We start from the raw sequence: 27,508 nt of genomic DNA on the forward strand, positions 1-27,508 counted from the left end.
GGGTGCTGGAGAGTCAGGTCCTCAGTGGAAACTTGTGGGAACCGTGCTGGGACGGCTCCAGGACGGGACAAACCGAACTGAGCTGACAGGGGAGGCAGTTAGATGCCGTGCCTCTGGTAAGGAGGGGCCAGCCCCACAGAGCTGCTCACTGGGTCGGGGACTCTAAGCTGTAACTGCCTGGGGTGAATAAGACTGCACGGGGGTCAGCAAGAGCGAGGGCTGGGGCCGAACAGGCGGTCGGGCAGGCGGCACACAGGAGGCAACAGGGCGTCCTGATGACCCAGACCCCCAACCCGGCGCCTGCCACCTCCTAAACAGTCGCCCCCAGTGCTGGTGCCCCGCCAGTGGGCAAGCCGTCGCCATCGAGGGGGTCACAGCCCAGCTGCCAGACGGTGCAGTGGCAGGCCCCTCCCCCACCAGTCTAGCAACTCTCCGGGCAAATTCCGTCCCTACGCAATCTGCAATCGGCTCGCCAGGCCTGGCTCGACCAAGGAACTACTGAGCAGACAAACTGCCCAGGGGAGTTACAGCCACTGGGGCGCCGGGTGCAGGGCCGACTGGGGAGCTACGAAGTGACGGCCACCTTATATTTACCTGAAATTGCTAAGGGAGGATATTGGCATCAGATCCAGACAACAGACTCTTTGTTCAGGAAAGGTGACTTAAAGGAGCCAATTACCAGTAAATTCAGGAAAAAAAATTAAACTTACCAGGTACTGAAGTGAGAAGGTGAAAATCAGTTACTTAGAGCACGTTTCGTCTCCACTGCTCTGTTTCCAGAATGACATTCTTCACGCCCCGTTCCTATACAGTCATTACTCCTGACACAGGAATGACCAGTCCCACCCCCTAGTGGCCCCCGGTGGCTATGACATCACTGAAGCAAATGCCTCCTCTTCCTGGCTCAGTCACTTCTATTATGCACCATTTTATGATGCTGGCTCTCCTTGACAGGTCAGCCTCTGTCTGACTGAGGGGTGAGGCTACATGCAATAAAATAGAACTTGAAGGGCCCAAGTCTTACGTCAGCCTTTCCTCCATATGGGCCTGCATTGGATTGGGCTTCCTACATGATTAGTGAGAATTATTGTGTGGGTCCAGAAGCCTCTTGTTGGGTTATTTGCCACATGTGTGTTGGTGACATGCTGTAAGCTGGAACTGATGATCCATGAAGGCTTAATTCACACACACTCTACAGCCTCCCCAGATCAAGGAGGTGTATTCCCCTGGCAGTCTGGACAATGAAGACTAATAAGAAATATTTTTAGGTTGTATTAAATATTTTTTTAAAAAAAATTTTGAATTATCACATAACAAATGTTGAATACACCTCCATGTTTCACAAGTGAATGCCATGTTAGGGTTGGATGTGGGCACCATGAGTCCTTCCATTAGGTTTTAGTCTGAGACCATCAGTATTTGGCATGCCCATGGTCAAAGAATTACCAGACACACCAAAGTTAGGCAAGCACGGAAATGAGGTTTATTGAGGAGAGAAAGATAACATTATAGGGCAAGAGCATGATATGGGTTTACAAAGCATGGCGCATATGGCATGGACGAATACTGGACCCATTGTACCAGCAGGACAGTCAAAAGGAAGAGCAAAGAGAAAGAGAGAGCTTGGCTATGGTCTGAGTCCTATTTTATAGTGTCCACATAGAGATCTCCCTTGTGGCTCAGAGGTCACCATCACCATGGAACCACTTTGATTAGACAGTTGGGAGTCAAATGACCTGAGCTTTAACTACATATCAGGTTCTAGGTCACTTTCCAGTCTCGATGGTTCTCATGTGGTTTGGTCCATGGGCTAGAGAGTCCTCTGCATCTTTTGCTGATGGCACACCAAGTTCTAACTGGCAGATTGATGGGGTAGTCCCTCCTTCCCCAAGTATAGAGAATCAGGGTTGGGAAGGACCGAGATAAGGGCAACAGCAACCACTTTTGTCCCTAGGGAACCCAGAATCCCTTACTATCTACCTAACACTTCAGGGCTTCTGGATGAAGACCCACATCAAGATTGAAAGCCCTTTGGATGGCATTACAGGTCTTCATTACAGATCTTAGTAAGCCATGAACGTTTTAATTTTCATCCCACTTTCAGTTGGATTTTTCCATCACTCTTCCTGCCTTGAATGTCCTGGTGTTGAACAGAACTCTGTGGTGTAGCCTGGTGAGGAATGGGAAGGAGATGCCCAAAGTAAGTCCTGATGTCACCTCTGTACCCAGATGTGAAAAGAGAGACCCCTTTGTCACCTCCAAGCGGCTCCCTCCCTCCTCTACTAGTAGCAGTGCCTATAGCTGGATTCTCAGAAGCATAGATGTACAGGCATGAGTATGAGAGAAGGAATCAGAGAAGAAATATAGGAATAAAGGAGAGAGAGAGAGAAGAAGAAATATGGAAAGACAGGGAGAGGGACAGAGACAGGGAAAAGAAGGAGGAGAGAGAGAGAGAGAGAAAGTACAATTCATGTACTGAATTGGAACAGTACATGTCTACATAAACCCGTATCATATTTATTTATTTTTTATTTTCCCCCAGATTTTCTTTTCTCTTCACAATCAAATATTTCTAACTTTCAAAAAATTATCAATTGTTTCATAAACAAACAGATTCGACAAACTTAATTGTGAAAATTCAGGTGGTCACAGGAGGAAGGGAATCTTACGTCACAAGCACTTCTCGCTGGAATAAACTGAAGAATTCTCATGTATCATGGACTTCTGCTTCAGGTCTAGATCTAATTACTCCTTTTTTTTCTTCTTTCCTGCTGTAGCAAACATCCACCAAAAACACATAGAACATTTCATGATGACGATTATAGCAGTGGCCACACAGGCCAGCAGGAACCCAAGCACATCCAGAGAGTGGTACTGGAGCCAGGGGAGGTCGTGGGCTGCAACCCGAAGGTGTTTGGCTCCTTTGTGGCGCATGACAAACTCGATCCAGAAGACTGCTCGGTCGAGAGGCTTCACTGGCTGATCACGCTGAATTCTTGATAATTTCATAGCATTCTCTTTATATCTGGGAAAAAAGTCATAAATATTCTGACATTGAACGTAAGCTTATTGGCTAACCATATGAAATTCATGAATGGTTTGGGAAAAGTGTCATGCAAACGACTCAAAGGAAATGTCACAATATCGACATAGAATTTGAATGTTTTGGGTCATCATAGCCAGTTTGATTTTTGAATTGGAATTTTACTATTAAAATATTTTTAAAAGGGAAAATGAAAGGGCAGGTGCAAATGTTAGTAACTTTCTAGTAGAAAAAATATTATGAGGTATTCCACATACTGTAAGTAAAAGAGTGGAAATACAGTCTGAGAATGATCATCTTGATGTTTTCAAAGGCAATTGTGTCTTGCTGGTGGAAATAGCTCCTGAGAAGTCTCTCTGCTTCTATTCTTTTTTCTCTTCTACTCTCTGTTTCCTATCCAGTACCCAGAAAGAATTTCTGTGAAACAAGTGTCATATTATGACACTCAGAGAACAAGACTTCCACCTGGATTCTCGTCACATTAAGAATCTGTTCTGTATTCTACATGACCCTACATTGTCAGTCCTGGAACATCTAACTCTCTCCCATGCACCTTCTCTTCCAGGGAAGTTGTCCTTCTGTTGTCCTTTTAGCTACCACCTGTGTACTCACCTTTAAACGTTTTGTCCCCTCTCTCCCTAACTTGGAACATTCTTCACTGACACAACACAGTGCTTGCTTCCATCTCTTTTTGAGGCTTCCCCTTAAATGCTGACTCTCAGACAGGCTTCTCCTGGTATGGTAGCACCCCTAGGATTTCCTCTATTTTAGTGCGCTTATTTTTCATTTGATCTTAGAGTTTTAAAATGTGTTGTATATCATCTTAAAGAAACCTTTAAATAGGAAATTGAAAAGATAAATGTACATACTCTAAGCAAACAGCTCAAATGTTAAATTTAACTAAAAAATTATGTGGATCCCAACGCACCTATTGCCCAGATTACAATATGTGGTATCGCACCTGCTCAGTCGTATCCCCTTTTCTTAGATAAGTTTAGTCACTACCCTCACCCTCAAATTAAGTATGACCCTGACCTCTAACACCATAAATTAGCTTTCTTTATTTATATAATTAAATCATATAGTGTCTTTTTATAGCAGTTGTTTGTTAATTTTATGACTGTGTAGTATCCCCTTGATTGACAATGGCTACAGATTATTTCTTACTATTACTTTTGATAGATATTTATTTTGTTCATGTTTTTGGACACTAGTAATAATTCTGGTATACATATTCTAGTGTATTTATCATCGGGTTTATATATTCATATGCTTCTGCTTATATATTTGGGTGAGGCATTTCTGGGACAAGAGTGTGTGCATTATTATGATATTTTGTTGACTCTGAATTGTATGAAAGCATATATTTAATTGACGAATATAAAATTTTTAATTACCATCTCTTTGACTCTTTTTAAGTCATATATATAGTATGGGTAGACCATTTATCTTTATGAGTCTGAATCTTGAAATATTCACTGAGTTGTGATCTATATGGTCAACTCAGGTAACTATTATATATATTCTTGACAAACGTGTCTTTCCAGTTTATACACACATACACACAAGAGCATACATGTGTATAAATGTAGTACATATATATGCTATACATAAATATCTAAACATCTGTCACATACATTACATTTTTATATTGTGTTCTTTAAATGCTTATGTCCTGAGTCATTATTTAGATTTTATATTAATACAAGTACTGCTGTATTTACATTTATTTATAACTCTCATTCCGTATTTTCTCTTCTATTTTCCAACCTGTTGTATGTTTATTTTCCAGTTTTTTGTTATCTTTTTAACGTATTCTTATCACTTGGTGTTTACTATTTCTTAAAGTATTCCTTTAGGTGATACCTCTTTATATAACAATATTATGGAGAGTAGTAATAAATACTGAATTGGTAGTGGCTGGTCTAGCCATAACATTTTCCAAATTATTGCCTGTGACTATGGAAACAATTAATTATTAAAGATTTATTTTATCAAAATTAAAAATTTGTGCGTCAAAGGGTATCATTAAGAATGTAAGTAAAATAGTGGAAATACAATCTGAGAATGATCATCTTGATGTTTTCAAAGGCAATTGTGTCTTGCTGGTCTAAATCAACCCATTTAGAATGGAAGAAAATATTTAAAAATCATATATCTCGCTCCTTGTGGTGGCTCTGGCCTGTAATCCCAGCACTCTGGGAGGCCAAGGCGGGCGGTTCATTTGAGATCGTAGGTTCAAGACCAGCCTGAGCAAGAGCAAGACTCTGTCTCTATTAAAAACATAAATAGAAATTAGCTGGACAACTAAAAATATATACATAAAAAATTAGCAGAGCATGGTGGCACATGCCTGTAGTCCCAACTACATGGGAGGTTTATGCAGTATGATTGCTTGAGCCCAGGAGTTTGAGGTTGCAGTGAGTTAAGCTGACATCATGGCACTGTAGCCCGGGCAACAGAGTAAGACTCTGTCACAAAATAAATACACAAATACATAAAATAAAAATGATATATCTGATAAGGGATGTTATCACAATATATAAAGTTTTTAAATAAATCATTAATAAAAGAAATTAAAATTGGGGGGTGGAGCAAGTTGGCAGACGAATAACACTGCCAGAAAGAGTGTCTCTGCAGAAAAGACAGATTCTAGCAGAAATTAGAGGAAAGAAGCAAGAAGACGAGCATACAGCAGACGAGGGTCAGAAGGAGGGGTACCTGAGACCCCGGGAGACTCCACGGGAGAAGGCTGTGGAGGAGAACTGGAGGCTGAGACCACCGGAGCAGCCCGGAGACCAGCGGCAAGGGGAGGTGGATTTGCTGTTTCCCCTCCCCTGCATTTGGGACTGCTGGTGGGCTCCCCAGTGGGTGGAGAGACCTACGGATATCAGCCCAGAGATGGGAGCCGCCAGCCAGCGGTGAGCCTGTAGCAGACGTGGCACCAGGTTCCCAACTTCCACTGGGCACCTCTGTGTGCACAGACACGAGCCACGCGGCAGGGGCCATATTTCCTCCTCCTCCCCTCCGCCGACCCTACCAGAGGCTGCCCAGAGAGGCAATACTGCCACCAGCTGGAGGCACCTCCAGGGAATGGGACCTTCCCTTTTGGGACCCTACAGCTGACTCAGGGGAACTCAGACTGTGAGCTTGCTACCCGCCCGCCCTCCCAGGTGCTGCTGGCATGGTGTTCCCAGGAGAACGGTGCCAACTCAGAGGCTGAGAGACATAGACCCAGCTTGGGCTCCCTGTGGGTGAATTGGGACCGGAAATCCTCTCCCTGGTGGAGATACAGTTTGAACTCTGGGACCCAGATGTCGGACTTGCAGACCAGATCCCCTGCACCGAGGGCTAGTATTGCCTGGGGCACAGAAGGGTTATACGTGAACAGCCTACTGAGGTGTGTGTGCCTCCAGGGGCAGATCGGCATCCTAATGGGCAACCCTCCTCCCAGGAGTAGGCCGTGCACCCAACCCAGGTGGCGTTTCTGTGCAGGGAACCTCCCCGCCGGCATCACAGTCCAGGGAGGCCTGGTGGCTTGTGGTCTGGCCTGCTGGCAGAGGCCCAGGAGTAGCTGCGGAGTTGGGGAGGGTGGAAAGAAGCGAGGCCCGCTCCATACTGCGGGTCTCAGACAACCCCACCCCCACACCAGACTTTCTGGCTGAGCGGGACCATTCCAGCCCCGCCCTGACAGCTTTTCCTGGAAGCAGAGTACAGAACTTTGACCCCTGCTAACTGCAACTCCATAATCGCCGGACATTTCAACACCCCACTGACAGCACGAGACAGATCCTCCAAACAGAAAATTAATAAAGAAATAATGGACTTAAACAAAACTCTAGAACAATTGGGTCTGACTGACATTTACAGAACATTCTACCCAAAATCCACTGAATATACGTTCTTCTCATCAGCTCACGGGACATTCTCTAAGATTGACCATATCCTAGGACACAAAGAAAATCTCAAGAAATTTAAAAAAAAGAAATCATACCTCAAGAAATCATACCATGTACCTTCTCAGATCACAGAGGAATAGAAGTAGAAATCAACCCTAACAGAAACTCACATTTCTACACAAAAATGTGGAAATTAAACAACCTCCTACTAAATGATTACCTCATAAATGAAGAAATCAAGACAGAAATAAAAAAAAATTCTATGAAGAAAACGACAATAGAGACACAAGTTATCAACTCCTCTGGGACACAGCTAAAACAGTTCTGAGAGGAAAGTTTATCTCCATAAATGCCTATAACCAAAAGACAAAAAGATCACAAATAGACAATCTAATGAAACGACTCAAAGAGCTGGAAAAAGAAGAACAGACCAACCCCAAACCCAGAAGAAGAAGTGAAATCAATAAGATCAAATCAGAACTAAACGAAATTGAAAACAGGGAAGCTATTCAGGAGATTAATAAAACAAAAAGTTGGTTCTTTGAAAAAATAAACAAAATTGACACACCATTGGCTAAGCTAACGAAAAGCAGAAAAGAGAAATCTCTAATAAGCTCCATCAGGAATAAAAAAGGAGATATCACAACTGATCCCAAAGAGATACAAGATACAATTTATGAATACTACAAAAATCTTTATACACACAAACTAGAAAATGTGGAGGAAATGGACAAATTTCTAGAAACACAGAGCCTCCCTAGGCTCAACCAGGAAGAAATAGATTCCCTGAACAGACCAATCTCAACAGCTGAAATAGAAACAGCAATTAAAAATCTCCCTAAAAGGAAAAGTCCCGGTCCAGATGGTTTCACACCCGAATTTTACCACACTTACAAAGAAGAATTAGTACCTATCTTGCAGAAACTATTCCACAACATCGAGAAGAACGGAAACCTCCCCGACACCTTTTATGAAGCTAATATTACTCTGATACCAAAACCAGGAAAGGATGCAACAAAAAAAGAAAACTACAGACCAATATCCTTAATGAACATAGATGCAAAAATTTTCAACAAAATCTTAGCTAATCGAATCCAGACACTTATCAAAAAAATATCCACCACGACCAAGTGGGCTTCATCCCAGGGATGCAGGGATGGTTCAACATACGTAAATCTATAAATGCAATTCAACACATAAACTGAAGCAAAAACAAAGACCACATGATTCTTTCAATAGATGCAGAAAAAGCTTTTGACAAAATTCAACACCCTTTCATGATACGAACACTTAAGAAAATAGGCATAGAAGGGACATACCTAAAAATGATACAAGCCATATATGACAGACCCATAGCCAACATCATACTGAATGGGGAAAAATTGAAATCATTCCCACTTAGAACTGGAACCAGACAAGGCTGCCCACTATCTCCACTTCTGTTCAACATAGTACTGGAAGTCTTGGCTACAGCAATCAGACAGGAAAATGGAATCAAAGGTATCCAAATAGGGGCAGAAGAGATCAAACTTTCACTGTTTGCTGATGATATGACATTGTATCTAGAAAACCCCAAGGATTCAACCAAGAAACTCCTGGAACTGATCAATGAATTTAGTAAAGTCTCAGAATACAAAATCAATACACAGAAATCAGAGGCATTCATATACGCCAACAACAATCTCATTGAGAACCAAATCAAGGACTCAATTCCCTTCACAATAGCAACAAAGAAATTAAAGTACCTAGGAATATACTTAACCAAGGAGGTAAAAGACCTCCACAGGGAGAACTACGAAACACTGCGGAAGGAAATAGCAGAGGATGTCAACAGATGGAAATCCATACCATGCTCGTGGATCGGCAGACTCAATATCATCAAAATGTCTATACTACCCAAACTGATCTACAGATTCAATGCAATACCTATTAAAATCCCATCAGCATTCTTCACAGATATAGAAAAAATAATTTTATGCTTCATATGGAACCAAAGAAGACCCCGAATATCAAGAGCAATTCTAGGCAACAAAAACAAAATGGGAGGCATTATTATGCCAGATATCAAACTACACTACAAAGCTGTAGTAATTAAAACAATATGGTATTGGCACAAAAATAGGAATATTGACCAGTGGAACAGATGTGAGAATCCTGATATAAAACCATCCTCATATAGCCATCTAATCTTTGACGAAGCAGACAAAAACATACGCTGGGGAAAAGAATCTCTCTTCAATAAATAGTGCTGGGAAAACTGGATAGCCACCTGTAGAAGGCTAAAACAGGACCCACACCTTTCACCTCTCACAAAAACCAACTCATGCTGGATAACAGACTTAAACCTAAGGTATGAAACTATTAGAACTCTAGAGGAAAAAGTTGGAAACACTCTCCTAGACATCGGCCTGGGCAAAGAGTTTATGAAGAAGTCCCCAAAGGCAATCACAGCAGGAACAAAAATAAATAAATGGGACATGATCAAACTACAAAGCTTCTGCACAGCCAAAGAAATAGTCATGAAAGTAAACAGACAACCTACAGAATGGGAGAAAATTTTTGCATCCTACGTATCCGATAAGGGATTGATAACTAGAATATACTTAGAACTCACGAAAATCAGGAAGAAAAAATCAAATAACCCCATTAAAAAGTGGGCAAAGGACTTGAACAGAAACTTTTCTAAAGAAGACAGAAGCATGGCCAACAAACATATGAAGAAATGCTCAACATCTCTAATCATCAGGGAAATGCAAATCAAAACCACAATGAGATATCACTTAACCCCAGTGAGAATGGCCTTTATCAGAAAATTTCCAAACAATAAATGCTGGCGTGGTTGCAGAGAGAGAGGAACACTCCTACACTGCTGGTGGGACTGCAAACTAGTTCAACCTCTGTGGCAAGCAATATGGAGATACCTTAAAGCGATACAAGTGAATCTACCATTTGATCCAGCAATCCCATTGCTGGGCATCTACCCAAAAGATCCAGTGACACTCTACAAAAACGACACCTGCACTCGAATGTTTATAGCAGCACAATTCCTAATAGCAAGGCTGTGGAAACAGCCCAAGTGCCCATCAATCCAAGAATGGATTAATAAAATGTGGTATATGTATACCATCGAGTACTATTTAGCTCTAAGAAACAGTGGTGATATAGCACATCTTATATTTTCCTGGTTAGAGCTGGAACCCATACTACTAAGTGAAGTATCCCAAGAATGGAAAAACAAGCACCAGATATATTCTCCAGCAAACTGGTATTAACTGAGTAGCACCTAAGTGGACACATAGGTACTATAGTAATAGGGTATTGGGCAGGTGGGAGAGGGGATGGGGGCGGGTATATATATACATAATGAGTGAGATGTGCACCATCTGGGGGATGGTCATGATGGAGACTCAGACTTTTGGGGGGGGCAGAAATGGGCATTGATTGAAACCTTAAAATATGTACCCCCATAATCTGCCGAAATTAAAAAAAAAAAAAAGAAGTTAAAATCAACAAAGTGTCCAAAATATTGAAACAGAACTTTCTCCAAGGAAGATTGGTGAAAGACCAGTAAGCACGGGAAGAGACGCTCAATATTTTTAGCTATAAGAGAAATACACATCAAGACTAATGAGAGGATAATTTACACCGACTATAATGGCTATAATAAAAAGACAGATGAGAAGTGTTGGAAACCATATGAAGGAATTGAAACCCTCCTATACTGCTGTTATTAATGAAAACTGGTGCCTATACACTGGACAACAATTTGTCAGTAGTTTTTCATAAACAAAATTTGCCATAGGGCACAGCAATTCCACTAGTAATTTCTACTGCCATAATATAAAAAACATAATTTCACACAAAAATATGCATAACAATGTTATGATTGGAATAAACAAAATATCCCTGAGCTGCTAACGGGATGGATTAATTATTGCATATTCATCTACCAAAGGATACTATACAGCAATAAGAGGGAATAAAATACTGATACGTGCACAATATGAATAAAACTAAAAACAATTATGCCTAGTGAAAATAACTATTTACAAAACGCCATTAATTGTATGACTCCATTGATGTCAGATTTCTAGAAAGAATAATCCATAGAGAAAAAAAGGAATTGGTATTTACCTGGGGTTAGAGACTTATTGGAAAAGATATCTATGCCCTATGAAGTTTCTTTGGGATTGATAAAAAAAAATCCTAAAATTATATTATGGTGACGGCTTCATGATTCTTTAAAGATACTAAATATATTTATATTTTATACTCTAAATAGCTGAATTTTATGCATTGCAAAATATATCCCATTATCAAAACCATTAAAGTAATGATAATATCAAAGTAAATTTTGAGGAAAGCAAAAAGGAACACAGGTTCTGGATCATGGAGCTGAGTCAACAGGATGCCCCGTTGTCTCTTTTATGTCACCCTCCCACCATCTCACGCCTGTCCAGCAGGAGCTCTCGCTCTTACTGACCCACCTGGTTAAAATGTCTATACTACCCAAAGTGATCTGCAGATTCAGTGCAACATCACAAGATTATTTTTCACAGATATAGAAACAATAATTTTACACTTTGTATGGGCCCAGGAAGACCCCATATAGCAAAAGCAATCCTAAGCAATAAAAAAAAATAGGAGGTATCAATTTACCTGATTTCAAACTATACTACAAGGCTATAGTACTTAAAAAAGGTTTGCACTGGCACAAGAACAGGGACATTGACCAGTGGAACAGAACAGAGAACCCAGGTATAAAATCATCCCCATATAGCCATCTAATCTTTGACAAAACAGACAGAAACATACACTGGGGAAAAGAATCCTTATTCAATAAATCATTCTGGGATAACTGGAAAGCCACCTGTAGAAGACTGAAACAGGATCCACACTTTTCACCTCTCACAAAAATCCACTTATGCTGGGTAACAGACTTAAACTTAAGGTGTGAAACTATTAGACATTGGTCTAGGCAAAGAATATATGAAGAAGACCCCAAAGGCAATCACAGCAATAACAAAAATAAATAAATGGGACCTGATCATATTAACAAGCTTCCGTACAACCAAAGAAACTCACGAGAGCAAACAGGCAACCTATAGAATGAGAGAAAATTTTTGCATGCTACACATCCAATAAGGGACTGATAACTAGAATCTATTTAGAACTCTGGAAAATCAGGAAGAAAAAAATCAAACAACCCTATTAAAAAGTGAGCAAAGGACATGAACAGAAAGTTTTCCAAAAATAAGACAGAATAATAGCTAACAAACATATGAAAAAATGCTCAACATCTCTATTATTCAGAGAAATGCAAATCAAAATCACAATGAGATATCACTTATCATCAGTCAGAATGGCCTTTATCAAAAAGTCTCAAAACAATAAATGATGGTGAGGATGTGGAGAGATAGGAACACTCTTACATTGCTGTTGGGACTGCAAATTAGGTCAACCTCTGTGGAAAGCAATATGGAGATATCTTAAAAAGATACAAGTAGGTCTACCATTTGATCCAACAATCCACTACTGGGCATCTTCCCAAAAGAACAAAAGACATTCTATAAAAAAGACATCTGCACTCATATGTTTATACCAACACAATTGACAATTGCAAAGATGTGGAAACAACCAAGTGCACATTGATCCATGAGTGGATTAATAATATGTGGTATATGTGTACCATGGACTACTATTCAGGTATAAGAAACAATACAAGCACCTCTTGTATTTCACTAGATAGAGCTGACACTTATTCTACTAAGTGAAGTATACCAAAATTGGAAAAATAAACACCTCACGTACTCACCAGCACAGTGATTTCACTGATCAACACCTAAGTGCACATATAGGAATAACATTCATTGGGCGTCGAGCAGATGGGAAGGCGGAGGAGGGGATGGGAATAAACATATATATTGAGTGTGATGTGCACCGTCTGGGGGATGGACAGGCTTGACGCTCTGAATCGAGGGGTGCGGGGGAACAAGGGCAGCATACCTAACCTAAACATTTGTACCCCCATAATATACTGAAGTAAAAGTATAAACAAAAAAGTTAAAGTAATACATTCAGAAATTTTAGGAATTGAGTTAAAATATTTTATCATATTTCTAAGTTAATTACTCCTTTTAAATGTGAATTTCTGTCTTATTTTTTTAAAATTCATCTTTTTTTATAATTCACTATATATCTGAAGTTATTTTTATATAGAAGAGTTTTGCACTATTTGTTAACTCATTAAATTTATAGAGTTCAATGCATTTCAGAAAAAGAGTCTACTGGAAATAAAAGCAGATTTCACAGTGGTTATATAATTTAAATTCTCTCAATATTAATCTACTGAAAAAGGGATGAATCTCATCCTCCTTGTTGACAAGAGAACCTATCTATAAATACCACCTAGCAAAAAAATTAATATACTCACATAGGTTCATTAATGACTGTCCTCAAGGCACTGAGCAAATCTGCACTTGACATTGTGCTGAAGTCCACTCTAACAGCTGCCCCCTTGGCCTTCATGTGAGCAATGTTGTCTGGTTGATCCGCAAACAAAGGGATGCCCACCATGGGGACCCCGTGGTAGATGGCCTCATAGACGCCATTGAGTCCACCATGAGTTATGAAAGCTTTGGTTTTTGTGTGACCTAGAATTGGGTGAATATCAAAGAAATTATGGATTATGCACCTTAGGCATAAAATGAGAAAAGGACAATACAGGACACTGAAAGTTGTAATGTTTTCTAGATAACAGATTGGAACACCCACAACACTGCCCTGAAATTGCTGTCAGATTTCAGAGGAGGAAGCACCTACTGTTGCTGGAGAGGAAAGTGAGGCCTGCATGGAAGAAATGGTGTGGGACTCGAGAATGGAAAAATGAATATGAGATTAGCAAGCTGAGAATGAAAAGACACATTTTGAGTAAAAGAAAATGTGTGAAATATAAAAAAGGAAGAAGAAAAGGAAAAGTTTCGGCATGTATTCATAAAAACACGTTCTCTGAAAGCAACATGCAGTCAGGGAGTCTGACATGCGAGTGCCCAGGGCACAGGGAGAGTGCTGGGAGCAGGGCTGGGGTCAGAGGAAGGACAGGCCACGCTTCCCTGTGGAGGTGTCGACACAGTGTAGTAAAGCCTGGGATTTATTCCCATAGAAAATGCAGAGTCACCGGTAATAGAAGAACAACTGTTCTTTTTAAGTGCCGTGTGGAATAACCTTGGAGTAGGGAGGACAGGGGTGAAGTTGTAGAAATAGGAGACAGACAGACAACCCAGGGCGCTATGGAAAATTATCTGAGAATCAGATACATCTCATATAAGGATACTTTGTTTTTGGAAATAAAGAATATGAATGCATGTAACAAAATGGCAACTGTTGTAGTTTATTCTTCCCCACTAGGGCTTGAAAATAAATATAAATATAGTTAGGTTTATTTTTGAGTTTTCAACAATAAATATTCCATATGTTAGTTGCTGTTGACCTACTCTCACTCTAATCGGCTGTTAGTCACATATTCAGTATTCTTTCTCCAGTATCTCACCAAGAAGGTCATTCTGGGGCAACCACTTGTACAGCCGAGTATTGGGTCCCAAGGTGTCTGGTTTCTTGCCATGAAATCTCCATAGAACCTGTTGGGTAAAGAAAATATCTTGTTTCATGAGTGTAACTCCAAAGTTATGGCACAGTAAAACTCTAAAGGGGATATCAACCATCTAGTTAAATCCCCTCCATACAAAGGATGAAGAAATGAGAACAAAGTTCTTAAGTAATGAGGACTACTGAAACTCTGAGATAAAATAGAATAACCAGATTGCATGTGCTTATGATTAGAATCACTTTGGCATATAGGAATTTTAAGTAACTTTGATGAATGGTACTTTCAATGTTAAATTCAAGTATTGAATAAATAGACAATGTATATATAAAACACATACATCAATAATGATCTTTCCATTGATTTTATTTGCCTATTTTCTATTAGCTGCCATCTTCTAAATTTAATAATATTCTGTTTATTCCTTCTTTTAAATGTTTATATTTAATTAGCTTTGACACTTAATTGTTTTGCATATGTATACACGATGTCTTCATAGATGCATAGAATGTGTAACACTTAAATCATAGTAATTTTGGTATCTATCACCTCAAGCATTTGAGTAATATGAGTAGTAGTTCATTTATATCTACTTTTTACATACGTAATTTCTTTACAGTTTGACATCATGTGAGTTATAAAAATGATCTGTATGATGAGCTGCTTGTGAGAAAGATAGCCATGCTGCATTGGTAGTATGCATGACCACTGTTAGGTAGAATTTATTAAGCACAGCTTCCAAGAAAAAGTTTAAGTGGCAATTTTTGAGAAATATTCATAGTGTTGCAGCTATTTCTAGTTTCAGAATTCTTTCACTGTAGAAAAAAGTGCTGGTGGTCAATTGATGAATACCAACACAGCTGTTAAAAAGTCCAAAATTGTATTTTGCTGTATTTTGCTTAACAGATCATTAACACTTAAATGATAGGCTACAGCAGTGATTCATATGGTCTGCTGTAACTAAGCCATTTCCATGCCCAGTACCAAAATAAGCTTATTGTAGAATTTCCAGGCAATCCTTTTAAACTTCAATAAAATTTAGAAATGTTTACCTTCCAGTTGGTATTTTAGTGTTGAAGACTATGGAGTTTTCAGCAAAAAAGTAGCACAGGTCATTAGGAGAAATCTATGTCAGACAGAAAACTTAAAAACTAATTCACAATTCACATAGACTGCAACTGCATTTTGTATATTATTAGTGGGCAATACCTGCCTACTACATCTTATGGAAGGGGCCTCTGAATCTCTTCCCATTCCTGCCTTCATTCTGATTGAGTTCTTCCCTTATTCCATTCTCCTTCCTCAATCCAAAGGAGGTGTTTGTCTAGTGGTTTGGTCAGAGTCTTGTGGGGCCACGTTTTATAATGCACAGGTTCTACTGCTAGGGCAGGATCCCACCTGTGTCTTCACATTACATCCAGGCCTGTCCAGCAAGGCAGGCAAATTTTTCTTTCTGTAATTCAACTTGGCTGGGTGGGTACCTGGAGTAGTGATTTCTCAGCCCAATTATTTTTTCTCTGAATAGAACCCTGACCGCACACCAAATAGGCTTTTTCCACATTTATAGGAGTTACAAAAGGTCAGATCGCATGGGAAACCTAAGCTGCAATGCATTGCAGACTTTTATTAATACTTGCTTATTGTTATTGTGCTAGTGCAGACACTCGCTAAAATTGAACTCGTATCTGATAATATCTGTAATGTATAAAGAGCCCTCAGGAAGTCTCTCACAATAGGATTAAACGGCAGGGTAAAATTTGGTGATTTGTGTTTACATGCTTTCAATACCATGATATTCAATAATATCAAAACTACCCTACACTTTTTCAGTATATTTGTTATTATCACACTGTTAATGTCAAAGTTAGTACAAGTGAAACCCTCCTCTTTACTATCATAGCATCTTCCATATATAGTTAAGTTTTTGAGATGATATCTAACTTAAGCGGAGCTATACTAACAGTTAACACTTTTGACAGAAATTTTCTGCCCCTGTATTCTTTACAAAGTTGAACAGAGTGATTCAGTAGCTGTCCACCATAAGACACTTTATCCAACCTTTTGTGGGATCTGGGCAAGGGCTGCAGCGATCACATTGGCCCTTTCTTCTGTCATGTTACTGAGCATCGACCCCAGAGAAAACACCACAACGCCATTTTCTCCAGAGCTCTGGACAAAGTCTTCCATCTCCTGTGAAGAAAGAATGTGTTCCGTCACAAATGGGTGTCAGTGTAAGAAACATATTTGAAAAGATTGTTAAAAACATCTAAGAAGAGAAAAGCAAGTATTATCAAGAATTAGTAGAGCAACAGTCATTTTTTAACTGAGGTAATCACTAGGTTTATTTTGAAAGTATGTGTTAAGAGATAGATGGCATCTATTGTGGGAATATGTGCAAATATGTGTTTGCATGTGTATGCATGTGTGTGAGAGGAAGAAATGAAGTAGAGCTATTAAAATATACTTGGGAGAGATAGTGCTAGAAAATACTATACCCAGAATGTTAAACTATATTATTGTATTTTATAATTTACTTTTCAAAGAGGGCTTCACTTGGCTTTAATTCTCTATGGTTATAGTTCTAAATCATTTTTGTTCATTTCAGGCATTTTTCTATAATATTTTCTGGTTTGGAGCCCTTGGAGTCATTCTCTAATTATTACCAGGAGGCCATCTTACTAAGAGTTGGGATGATTTTATATCCACATTTCTTCAGGTCTATAATCTTTTCTCCCTCACTTCAAGTGTGTCAGAATTTCCCAGTCTTTTCCCACACACGCACACAGACAGTGGGTGAAGGTTAATAGTCACTGACATGCTGGATTATGATATTGTGGTTTAGAATTTTGGTGAAATCGTCCCAAGGGTTCCTTTGATACATAGATTTAGATGGTATATAGGTACAGAGTTTAATGATATTTCGTAGGTCATTGTTTATATATGAGACATTTTTTATCCTGAAATTACACTTGAAATTGCTGTGCTATTTATAACTGCCAGGGAGGGACTGTCCTTGTCCTCTCACTGTGTCCCACGGAGAGCAGCTTTGTCACAGGGGAGAGAACAGCAGGCCTCGCTGTCGTGGAGATCTGGTCACTCTCCTGAGTAGCTCACTCACAGTGTGTAAAATTCTTGGTGAATATGAGCTTGCTTGGACTTGATTGAGAATGATTTCCACTTGTGTTTTCCATTCTGTGCCAATTTGTAAATATTAATACATTCTACATAGGAATATTCTAAACCATTCAATGTATTCTCCCACCAAAGAAAATCAAACAACCAACCCCCTCCACCTGCCAAAAAAAAAAAGGAAAGAGGTGAAAGATCAAATAAATGTAGAACCAAGTGTTTCCTGGGCATCATATCCAAATTATACCCTCTATTTGTTGCTGTTCCTTTCCTATTAAATTGATTGTTTCTTTCTGCAAAATAATGATCAATATTTTTCTACATCACAAGTAAACTTTCATATGTTAATCCTTGGGGTGAACTCTCTATTTAAAACAGCTGTTTACAGAAAGAAGAGTTTTAATCAGTGGCATCAGTTTTAAGAGGACTTTAAACTGTGCTTTAAACAGTCTTCCAGGTAATACATGGGACATCCAGGTATTCTGTGTGATTCAGTTACCTGAAGACAGATTTCATGTAACTTGTGTTCGATGTTTTGTCTCACTGGCTGACTGCCTATAAAAACCTTCATTCATTCACTATGAAGTAATACAATCTCTCTTTATAGATTCATTACGGATCTCATTCTGTGACTCCTTTATACAAAGAATACAATATCAATGTAAGAAATTTTGTAATAGTATAAAAAATGAAAACAAAAAGTATTGAGTTTCATCCATACTCTCTGTCAAGACATATTCCCAATTAAAATTGTTCATGTGATTTCATTATGATATTTATTCTGTTTATATGACTCAGGGTATTTATGTGATATATGCTTAGAAAATTTTAATCTTTTTTTATTCTTTGATAATTTTGTTTTATTTATTTTTCTATTTTTTAATTTTTTTAAATTTAAGCATTTTAAGGGGGTACAAATGTTTAGGTTACCTGTGTTTCCATTCCCCCACTTCCCCTCTGGGGTCAGAATTTCAAGAGTGTCTTACTGTATATAAATTGAAATCAGAGAAAACTTTGTGATCTTGTTCTCTTCATCATTTTGCCCCTCATTTTCCAACAAAACTTGCATTATGGTTGATTAATTAATTTTTGGTAAAATTATTGTGGTAATATGGTATGAACAGAGTATCAGTTTTTAATCTTTTTTAATATAAGATATCTAAATTACTTTGAGTATTTTATGAATATCTGCCAGAAATATTGTATCTTCCATCTTGATTTATTTTTTGTTTGTATAGTTTCACATACGTATACTTTGAAACCAACAGGTACATGCACTTTTAAAATGCTTGATATATTTTGCCAAAAGTCTTACTCTTTTAAAATACACAAATACAAAAAATATAAGGTCACTTTTCATATACATTGGTAGAACTTATTTGGTTTTTATTATATACACACTGTACATTTTCTCTCTGCTTCTCTCTTAGGCAATTCTGAGGTTGAGGCAAAAATTTCCCCCGGCAGCTTTATTGAGGTGTCCTGTGGACTTGGCCTAAGGCAGGAAACACCTGCTCTGATAAGGTAAACCTTCCCTTTGGTGCTCTAAGATGTAAAACTCTGGATCTCAGTGAGGAATGATTTCAGTGCTGGAGTGAAACATGAAAACATTAAGTTTTCCTGTCAATATTTTGGGGACACCTTTACATTGGTGAGGAACGGTGTTCCTTTTAAGGTAGAACAATGGTGAAGAGCCTCTGCTCTTACAATAATTAAACAAAACCAAACAAATAGGAATATATTCACCTTAGGCAGGGGATTGGCAGGTTTACAGTGGAGTCCACCAACAAAATCAAAATTTGGTAAGAATGGGCGAGGAAAATCAAAATCCCAATAGTTTCGAATAAGCCACATATCAGCTTTCTTCATTGTTTCATATAATGTAGTGGTTTTGCCTGAAAAGAAGAAAGACAAGAAAACATAGATGACACAAGAGAGTTGTCTTGAGAATATGAAAGTAATTTCCTGAAAGGAGTTGGAAAAATGTAGCCAAAGATATATAAGGTGTTTGTGCTTTAATAAAACAAACTCATACACATATTGATTTATAGGCGTGATTTAATTCCCATGGACCATATATGTTGCTCATAGGTTTGTATAAGAACAGCAAAGTCGGCCGGGCGCTGTGGCTCACGCCTGTAATCCTAGCTCTTGGGAGGCCGAGGCGGGCGGATTGCTCAAGGTCAGGAGTTCAAAACCAGCCTGAGCAAGAGCGAGACCCCGTCTCTACTATAAATAGAAAGAAATTAATTGGCCAACTGATATATATATAAAAAAAAATTAGCCGGGCATGGTGGCACATGCCTGTAGTCCCAGCTACTCGGGAGGCTGAGGCAGAAGGATCACTCAAGCCCAGGAGTTTGAGGTTGCTGTGAGCTAGGCTGACGCCACGGCACTCACTCTAGCCTGGACAACAAAGTGAGACTCTGTCTCAAAAAAAAAAAAAAAAAAAAAAAAAAAAAAAAAAAAAAAAAAGAACAGCAAAGTGCTAAGAGAATTTTTAGAGGAGATTATGTCTCTAAGATCACATCAGTATATTCACAAGCATCAGTAATTACTAATATAAGCCACTCTGGATTTACCCATGCAGTTGCTTATTTTCTAGCGCTACTGTACTAACATATATATGTTTATTTGAGCTCTGCTATCAATGAATGCTACAAAACCCATAAACTTCATTGTAATAAGTACTGAATACACTTTCAACAATTTATGAAGGTAGTCTGATGATATTTGGTTCTCCTAGTATATAAAAGAGTTTTTCTGAAAATGTGGTTGAAATCCTTTTAGATACTACTTTTTTGGATTCATGGGAAGATATTATTAATATTATTATTTTAAGAATAAATATATAATATTTACACATGGAAGCTAGAATTCTTTTTAAATTATAGGAATGTATAGAATTTGCTACCCCTTCATGTGGCTCATATTTTACTTAACTTAGATGTATAATTTAATAAAATGTAGACACAAACTTGGATGTTTACACATCAGTAAGATTTTTGTCTTTAAAACAGAGAAGTTCCGGCCGGGCGCGGTGGCTCACGCCTGTAATCCTAGCACTCTGGGAGGCCGAGGCGGGCGGATTGCTCGAGGTTGGGAGTTCGAAACCATCCTGAGCGAGACCCCGTCTCTACTAAAAATAGAAAGAAATTAATTGACCAACTAAAAATATATATACAAAAAATTAGCCGGGCATGGTGGTACATGCCTGTAGTCCCAGCTACTTGGGAGGCTGAGGCAGGAGGATCGCTTGAGCCCAGGAGTTTGAGGTTGCTGTGAGCTAGGCTGACGCCACGGCACTCACTCTAGCCTGGGCAACAAAAGTGAGACTCTGTCTCAAAAAAAAAAAAAAACAGAGAAGTTCCAAGCCCTTAGTGAAGGAACGTAGAAAAGTTGGAAACCTCAGGTTTTAGTTGTTTATTTCTGAGACAGACCTGTCTCTCAACCGCGAAGGAATTCTTTTGGTTATATAGAAAAAAATATTTTAATTTCTAAATAAGGAAGTTAAGGTACACAAGGAAAAATAACTCCCTCAATGCTACATTAATAGTTGTGCTAGAACAATGTTTAACTCTTCAATCTACATATCTGCCTTCATCAAGATGTTTCTTGATGTGTCCATTAACTTTTATTAGGGATAAAGAAAATGTGTAATAAAGTAGATACTATATTGCTTAAAGAAATACTAAGTTCTGTAATTTGCACATTTATGACTTTGTGGATGTAATATAGAAATGGTGGCCAGAGGTTCTAACTGATCCTATAATTTTTCCATAATATTTGTGAGATTGATATTTCATCTTATATTTTCATTTCATAATTGCATTTACAAAACATACAATCATCTGATTCATAGTAATAAAAGCTCCCTTTCCAAGGGATAAGGAAAGATAGGAATTAACAATCACAAATTAAAAACATGGCTTACCTAATACCTCACTGTAGAACTGATCCCACTCCTTCATATTCAATGTTTGGAACCAAAAGTCAAAATAAAGCACATATATCATATTTTTTACCCTCTCCATGAATGTCATTTGATCACTTAATTCTGACATAAGTACAGGTACATAGGAAGGAGGGAATAGAAGTCCTCCACCATGCTTTTCATATTGGTTGCCAGGAGACAAGCAGAGACTGTACACAAGGGGTGTTTTAAGTATCTCAGCCAGCAGCTCACCGCAGGGAGCAATGGCATCTGCAAGAACCACATCAAACTTTGACTCTTGTAGCCTTGTCATAAGTTTCTTGTTTAAAACTGCACCTTTACAGAACTTCATCATGATTTCAGAAAATCTCCACATGATTTCTTGTACTTGTGAAAAATATGACCAAAATGTATCTTTTGGAAGATCATATATCCATTTATCGATCAGCTGTATGATGACATCTTCAAAATCACTTTTGGTTAAAGATGTAGGAAAAACTTCAAATTTAATACTGGTTGCTTGTTTTCGATCAATGAGAATGGAAGCAGAATGTGTCAATACAGTCACCTCATGTCCTCTCTGGACAAGTTCATCCAGGATTGTCTTCATGTTCATCCAGTGGCTGTATTCTGTGGGCCACACCAGCACCTTCCCGCAAGTCCCAGAGCTAAAGTGACCACTCAGTTGCATCAGCAGGAGAACTGAAGCCAATTTCATAGCCATCTTGGTGAAATGCAATGCTTTTTATTCGAGTTGCTGGTCCTTTCTGTCATATCTCATGCTTATAATGAAGGATAAATTAATCAAGGTAAAATTTAACTCCTGCACTCAAAGTCCATCCTCTGAGCAGTCTCAGAGTGTGGCTGCCAAGTGGACAGAGCAAAGGCAGATGACTTTGTGTTCACTCAAGTGTGTTTAACGTCCCTTTCTGTTTATAAGTGCATTAATCCAGCTGACTGTGATGACCTTGCAAGTGCAAATAACATGTCCTATGTCATATATTTTAGATTTCTATCTAAAATAGTGGCAGTAAGAGGCTCCTGGGTCTGCAGTCCTGTGACACAGAACTAGAAATAAAATAATTATACGGCTGAGTCAGTATTTCTCGCTTATCATGGTTCAAATAGGTTTTTGTAAAATTGTTTTGGTATATAATGTACATTCCATATTAGTCACCATTATTGTTTAAAATTCAATATTTCTTAGTATATTCACAGAATTGCACATCTACTACAACAAATAGGTTTATCTCCCTAAAAGAAACCCTGTGTACTTTTGCTTTTATCTCCCCACTTTGCTTTACCCATCCTGTCTGCTCTGGGCAATCATTAATTTAGTTTTTTATCTATAAATTTTCTTTTTTGGGACAGTTTGATAAAGAGAATAAAAAGTATGTGGTCTTCTGTGACCGGCATTTTTTACTTAGCATAATGTCTAAAGAGGATCATCCATCCTATTCCTTATTGCCAAATAGTATTCCATAGTATGGATATAAATATTTTATTTGTTGATTTATCAAGGGATGGACCTTGATTCTGTTTGGGTTTTAGCTTTTATGAATAATGTGGTTAATCAGCATTCATGCACAAGCTTTGCATGGACATATTTTAATTTCTCTTTGGTACATGCCTATAAGTAGAATTACTGGATCATATGCTACCTGTATGCTTATCCTTTTGGGGAATTGCTAGACTGTTTTCCACATCGGCTGCACCTTTTTCATTCCCACCAGCCTTCTATGAGGGCTTCAGTTTCTCCACATCCTGGCAACACTTTTTATTATCTATCTTTTGATTATAGTCAGTGAGAGTGAAGTGATATCTCATTATGTTTGACATGTGTTTGTTTTTTAAAAGTGCAGAGAGTGTTTTTCTTGTGCTTATCATCCATTGTATATTTTTCTTGGCAGAATTTCTACTGAAATCTCTTGTTCCTTTTTGTTTTGCTCATTTGTCTTAGTATTGAGTCATATTTTAATATTTTTATTTGATTATTGAGTTATATTTTTAAATATATATATTTTTAATAGCCCTTCATCAGATATATAACTGGTTCTCTTGTCCACTAAGAAAATGAGATTCATCCATTATTCGGTAGATTAATATTAAAAGAATTTAAATTATATAACCAATGTGAAACCTGTTTTTCTTTTCCACTAGTTATTTCAAAGTTGCTTTGAACTCTAAAAATTTAATGAGTAACCAATTAGTGCAAAGATCATCTACATAAAAAAAAATTGTTCAGGAGGAAAGAGAAATCTCCTACATGCTCCAAACAACCCCACATGGCCCTTGCCTTCAGCACAAGCAGTCCAGGCCGGGGTGAAGGGCCAACAGAGGACAGGAAAACTGATTTTGCTGTGATTCCAAGGGTAGCTGCATCCTTCGTGGCCTGAGCTGCCTGATGATGCCCCTTGCCACCAGACCGTCTGTCTCCTGATGACCAAGGCAATGAACTGCAGCTACTTCCTCGGGGGCTAAAATGGCATCTAGCAAGGCTAGGATTTCTTTGCTATATTTTATTTCTTTATTACTGGACTCAAAGTGTCCCCTTTCTTTCCATATGGCTCATGCACCTAAACAATAGGAAAAGCATACCTGGAGTCCAGGTAATGGTCACTTGTGTGCCTTTATCTAGTTGGAGTGCCAGACAATAGCTGCGGATTCTGCCTTCTGTGCTGAGGTTCCAGAAGGGAGGACTTCAGCCCTAATATGTGCTGATGGGTTATCACTGCATACCCAGCTCTCCATTGTCCCTGGTCCATAAAGCTGCTTCCATCAGAAATATCTCTAGGTGTGGGTTTTCCTAAGGGTGCGTCAGTTAGATCCAGCTGGCTAGAATCAACTCATTCAATTACTTGTAAACAGTCATGCACAGGTTCAGATGGCATTTGGGGAATTAAGGTGTCAGGATTTAAGGTAGAGACTGCTCTTAGTGTTATATTTCATGTATCCAAAAGGATGGTGTGATATCTCTCAAGCCTCCCAGAGGCCAGCCAGTATTCTCTTGTCTGTTCCAGTAAGGGGAGCACACAGTGGGGTGTGCAGAGTGCTGGGCTGGCCTATTGTAAACTTCTCTGCCTCTTGAGGCAGGAGACACACGGCAGCAATAGCCCGAATGCAAGAAGGTCATCCCTTTGTGACAATGTCCACGTGCTTTGAGAAATAAGCAATGGGTATCTTAATATTTCTCAGGTGCTGAGTCAGCACTCCTAGACTCAGTCCTTGCTTCTTATGCACAAAAACATCAAAAGGTTTTCCTATATCTGGGAGTCCCAATCCTGGGGCACTCAACAGTTATTCCTAGATATTTCAGAAAGCCCTATGTCCATCCCCAGTTCACCATAACAGTTCATTATCTCCTCCCCTTAAGGCATCGTACAGAGGCTAAGCAATAAGTCCCAAGTTAGGAATCCAGATGTGACAGAAACTGGCAACATCCCAGAAGCTCCACAGCTGTTGTCAAGTGAGACTCTGTCACGGGGAAAACCTGAATCCAAGATATTTAACTGAAGGCTGTAAATTCTCAGCCTTTTTCTTGGATACCTTGGATACAGCCAGGAAGTTTAGAGTTAGAATAGTGCTCTTGTTGGATGCCTTTTTCTGTGGTGCCGACAACTAGTATGTCATCAACATATTGCAGTGAAGCCCCATCATTTAACTGAGGTCTCAGAAGTCTTTCCCAGGAATCTCCCCAAGGATCGGAGGGGAGTTTTTAAAGCCCTCGGGAAGAGCTGCCCAATAGTGTTGTTGCCTTGACTGCATATCTGGGTCCTCCCATTCGCAATCTAGCAGTTCCTGTGAGTCTGGGCTCCCAGGGATGCAGAAGAAGCACCTTTTAAATCTGAGAGCCTGACCCAGCAGTGCACACCAGTCAGGGTTGTGAGCAGTGTGTAAGGGTTGGATAGTTTTCAACAGAAATTAAAACTACGAAATACTATACCCAAATGATGGAAAGAATTCCAAGCATGTGTAAAACAATATTAATACTGAGCAAGGATATATTGATGGTCTCATGTTCATGTACAATATGGAAATGTAAAGTCTGATAAATAGTTTTGACATAATTTCTGAATTGGAAAAGTGCATGTCTCCATAAACCCATATCATATTTAAGTTTTTTAATGTCCCCCAGCCTTTCTTTTCTCTTCACAATAAAATATTTCTAACTTTTAAAGAAGTATCAACTGTGACATAAACAAACTTTGATTTGACAAACTACATCCTGAAAAGGCAATGGTCACAGGAGGAAGGTAACCTTGCATCACCATCTCTTCTTGGTCGAATAAACTGAAGGATTCCCATCTTTCATGGGTTCCAGCTTCAAACCTAGATCTAATTATTCCCTTTTTGCCTTCTTTCCTGCTGTAGCAAACATCTGGAAGAAAAACAGACAACAGTTACTAACAGTTAACGCTTTTGACAGAAATTTTCTGCAGCCATACTCTTTACAAAGTTGGACAGAGGGATTCGGTAGCTGTCCACCATTAGGCGCTTTCTCCAACCTTTTGTGGGATCTGGGCAAGGGCTGCAGCGATCACATTGGCCCTTTCTTCTGTCATGTTACTGAGCATCGACCCCAGAGAAAACACCACAACGCCGTTTTCTCCAGAGCTCTAGACAAAGTCTTCCATCTCCTGTGAAGGAAGAATGTGTTCCGTCACAAACGGGTGTCAGTATAAGAAACATATTTGACAAGATTCGTTGCAACATCTAAGAATAGACAATCAAGTATTATTAAAATTATTAGAGCAAGGGCTAGTTTTTAACTGAGCTAATCACTGAGTTTATTTGGAAAGTAATGTGTATTATGAGATAGATGGCATCTATTGTGGTTTTGTGCAAATATGTGTTTGCATGTGCATGCATGTATGTATGTGTATTGGAGGAAGAAATGAAGTGGAGCTATTGCAATGTTGTTTGGAGAGATAGTGCTAGAAAATATTATACCCAGACTGTTCCGCTATATTATTGTATTTACTATTATAATTTACTTTTTTAAAAGAGGGCTTCACTTGGCTTTAATTCTATATGGTTGTAATTCTAAATTGATAGTTCATTTCAGGCCTTTTTCTATACATTTTTTTGGTTTGGAGACATAGGTGTCATTCTCTGATTATTACCAGGAGGCTATCTTACTAAGAGTTGGGATGATTTTATATCCACATTTCTTCAGGTCTATAGTCTTTTCTCCTTCACTTCTAGTGTGTCAGAATTTCCCAGTCTTTTCCCACACACGCACACAGACAGTAGGTGAAGGTTAATAGTCACTGACATGCTGGATTATGATTATGTGGTTTAGAATTTTAGTGAAATCGTCCCAAGGGTTCCATTTATACATAGAATTTGATGGTATTTGGGTACATAGTTAAATGATCATATTTCCTCGGTCATTGTTTAGGTATGAGACACTTTTTATCCTGAAATTACACTTGAAATTGCTGTTCTAACTGTCAGGGAGGGACTGTCCTTGTCCTCACACTGTGTCCCACGGAGAGCAGCTTTGTCACAGGGGAGAGAACAGCAGGCCTCGCTGTCGTGGAGACCTGGTCACTCTCCTGAGTAGCTCACTCACAGTGTGTAAAATTCTTGGTGAATATGAGCTTGCATGGACTTGATTGAGAATGATTTCCACTTGTGTTTTCCATTCTGTGCCAATTTTTTAATATTAATACATTCTACATAGGAATATTCTAAACCATTCAATGTATTCTCCCACCAAAGAAATTCAAACAAGTTAATAGAAGTTAAAACTACCAAATACTATGCCAAAATGAAGTAAAGCATCCTAAGCATTCATAAAAAATTGTAACACTGAGACAGGATATTGTGATGGTCTCATATTCATGTATAGTATGTAAATGTTAAAGTTAAACACATTTTTGATATAACTTCTGAAT

The 27,508-nt window shown here is 38.8% G+C and overlaps 1 protein-coding gene across 1 annotated transcript; it reads right to left on the reverse strand.

The window, feature by feature from the left end:
- Nucleotides 1–1,460: 1,460 nt before the first annotated feature.
- On the reverse strand, nt 1,461–27,423 carry LOC105883086 (UDP-glucuronosyltransferase 2B4-like). Its single transcript, XM_012785975.3, has 7 exons — nt 26,114–27,423; nt 21,609–25,986; nt 19,421–19,569; nt 16,604–16,735; nt 14,492–14,579; nt 13,376–13,595; nt 1,461–3,025 (listed from the first exon to the last, which is right to left on the reverse strand). Exons 2-7 carry the CDS (start codon nt 22,330–22,332, stop codon nt 2,746–2,748), a joined length of 1,593 nt encoding a protein of 530 aa, XP_012641429.1. The 5' UTR covers nt 22,333–25,986; nt 26,114–27,423; the 3' UTR covers nt 1,461–2,745.
- Nucleotides 27,424–27,508: the final 85 nt, after the last annotated feature.

The sequence above is a fragment of the Microcebus murinus genome, chromosome 26 (genome assembly GCF_040939455.1).
Source record: "Microcebus murinus isolate Inina chromosome 26, M.murinus_Inina_mat1.0, whole genome shotgun sequence".
Taxonomy (NCBI): Eukaryota; Metazoa; Chordata; class Mammalia; order Primates; family Cheirogaleidae; genus Microcebus; species Microcebus murinus.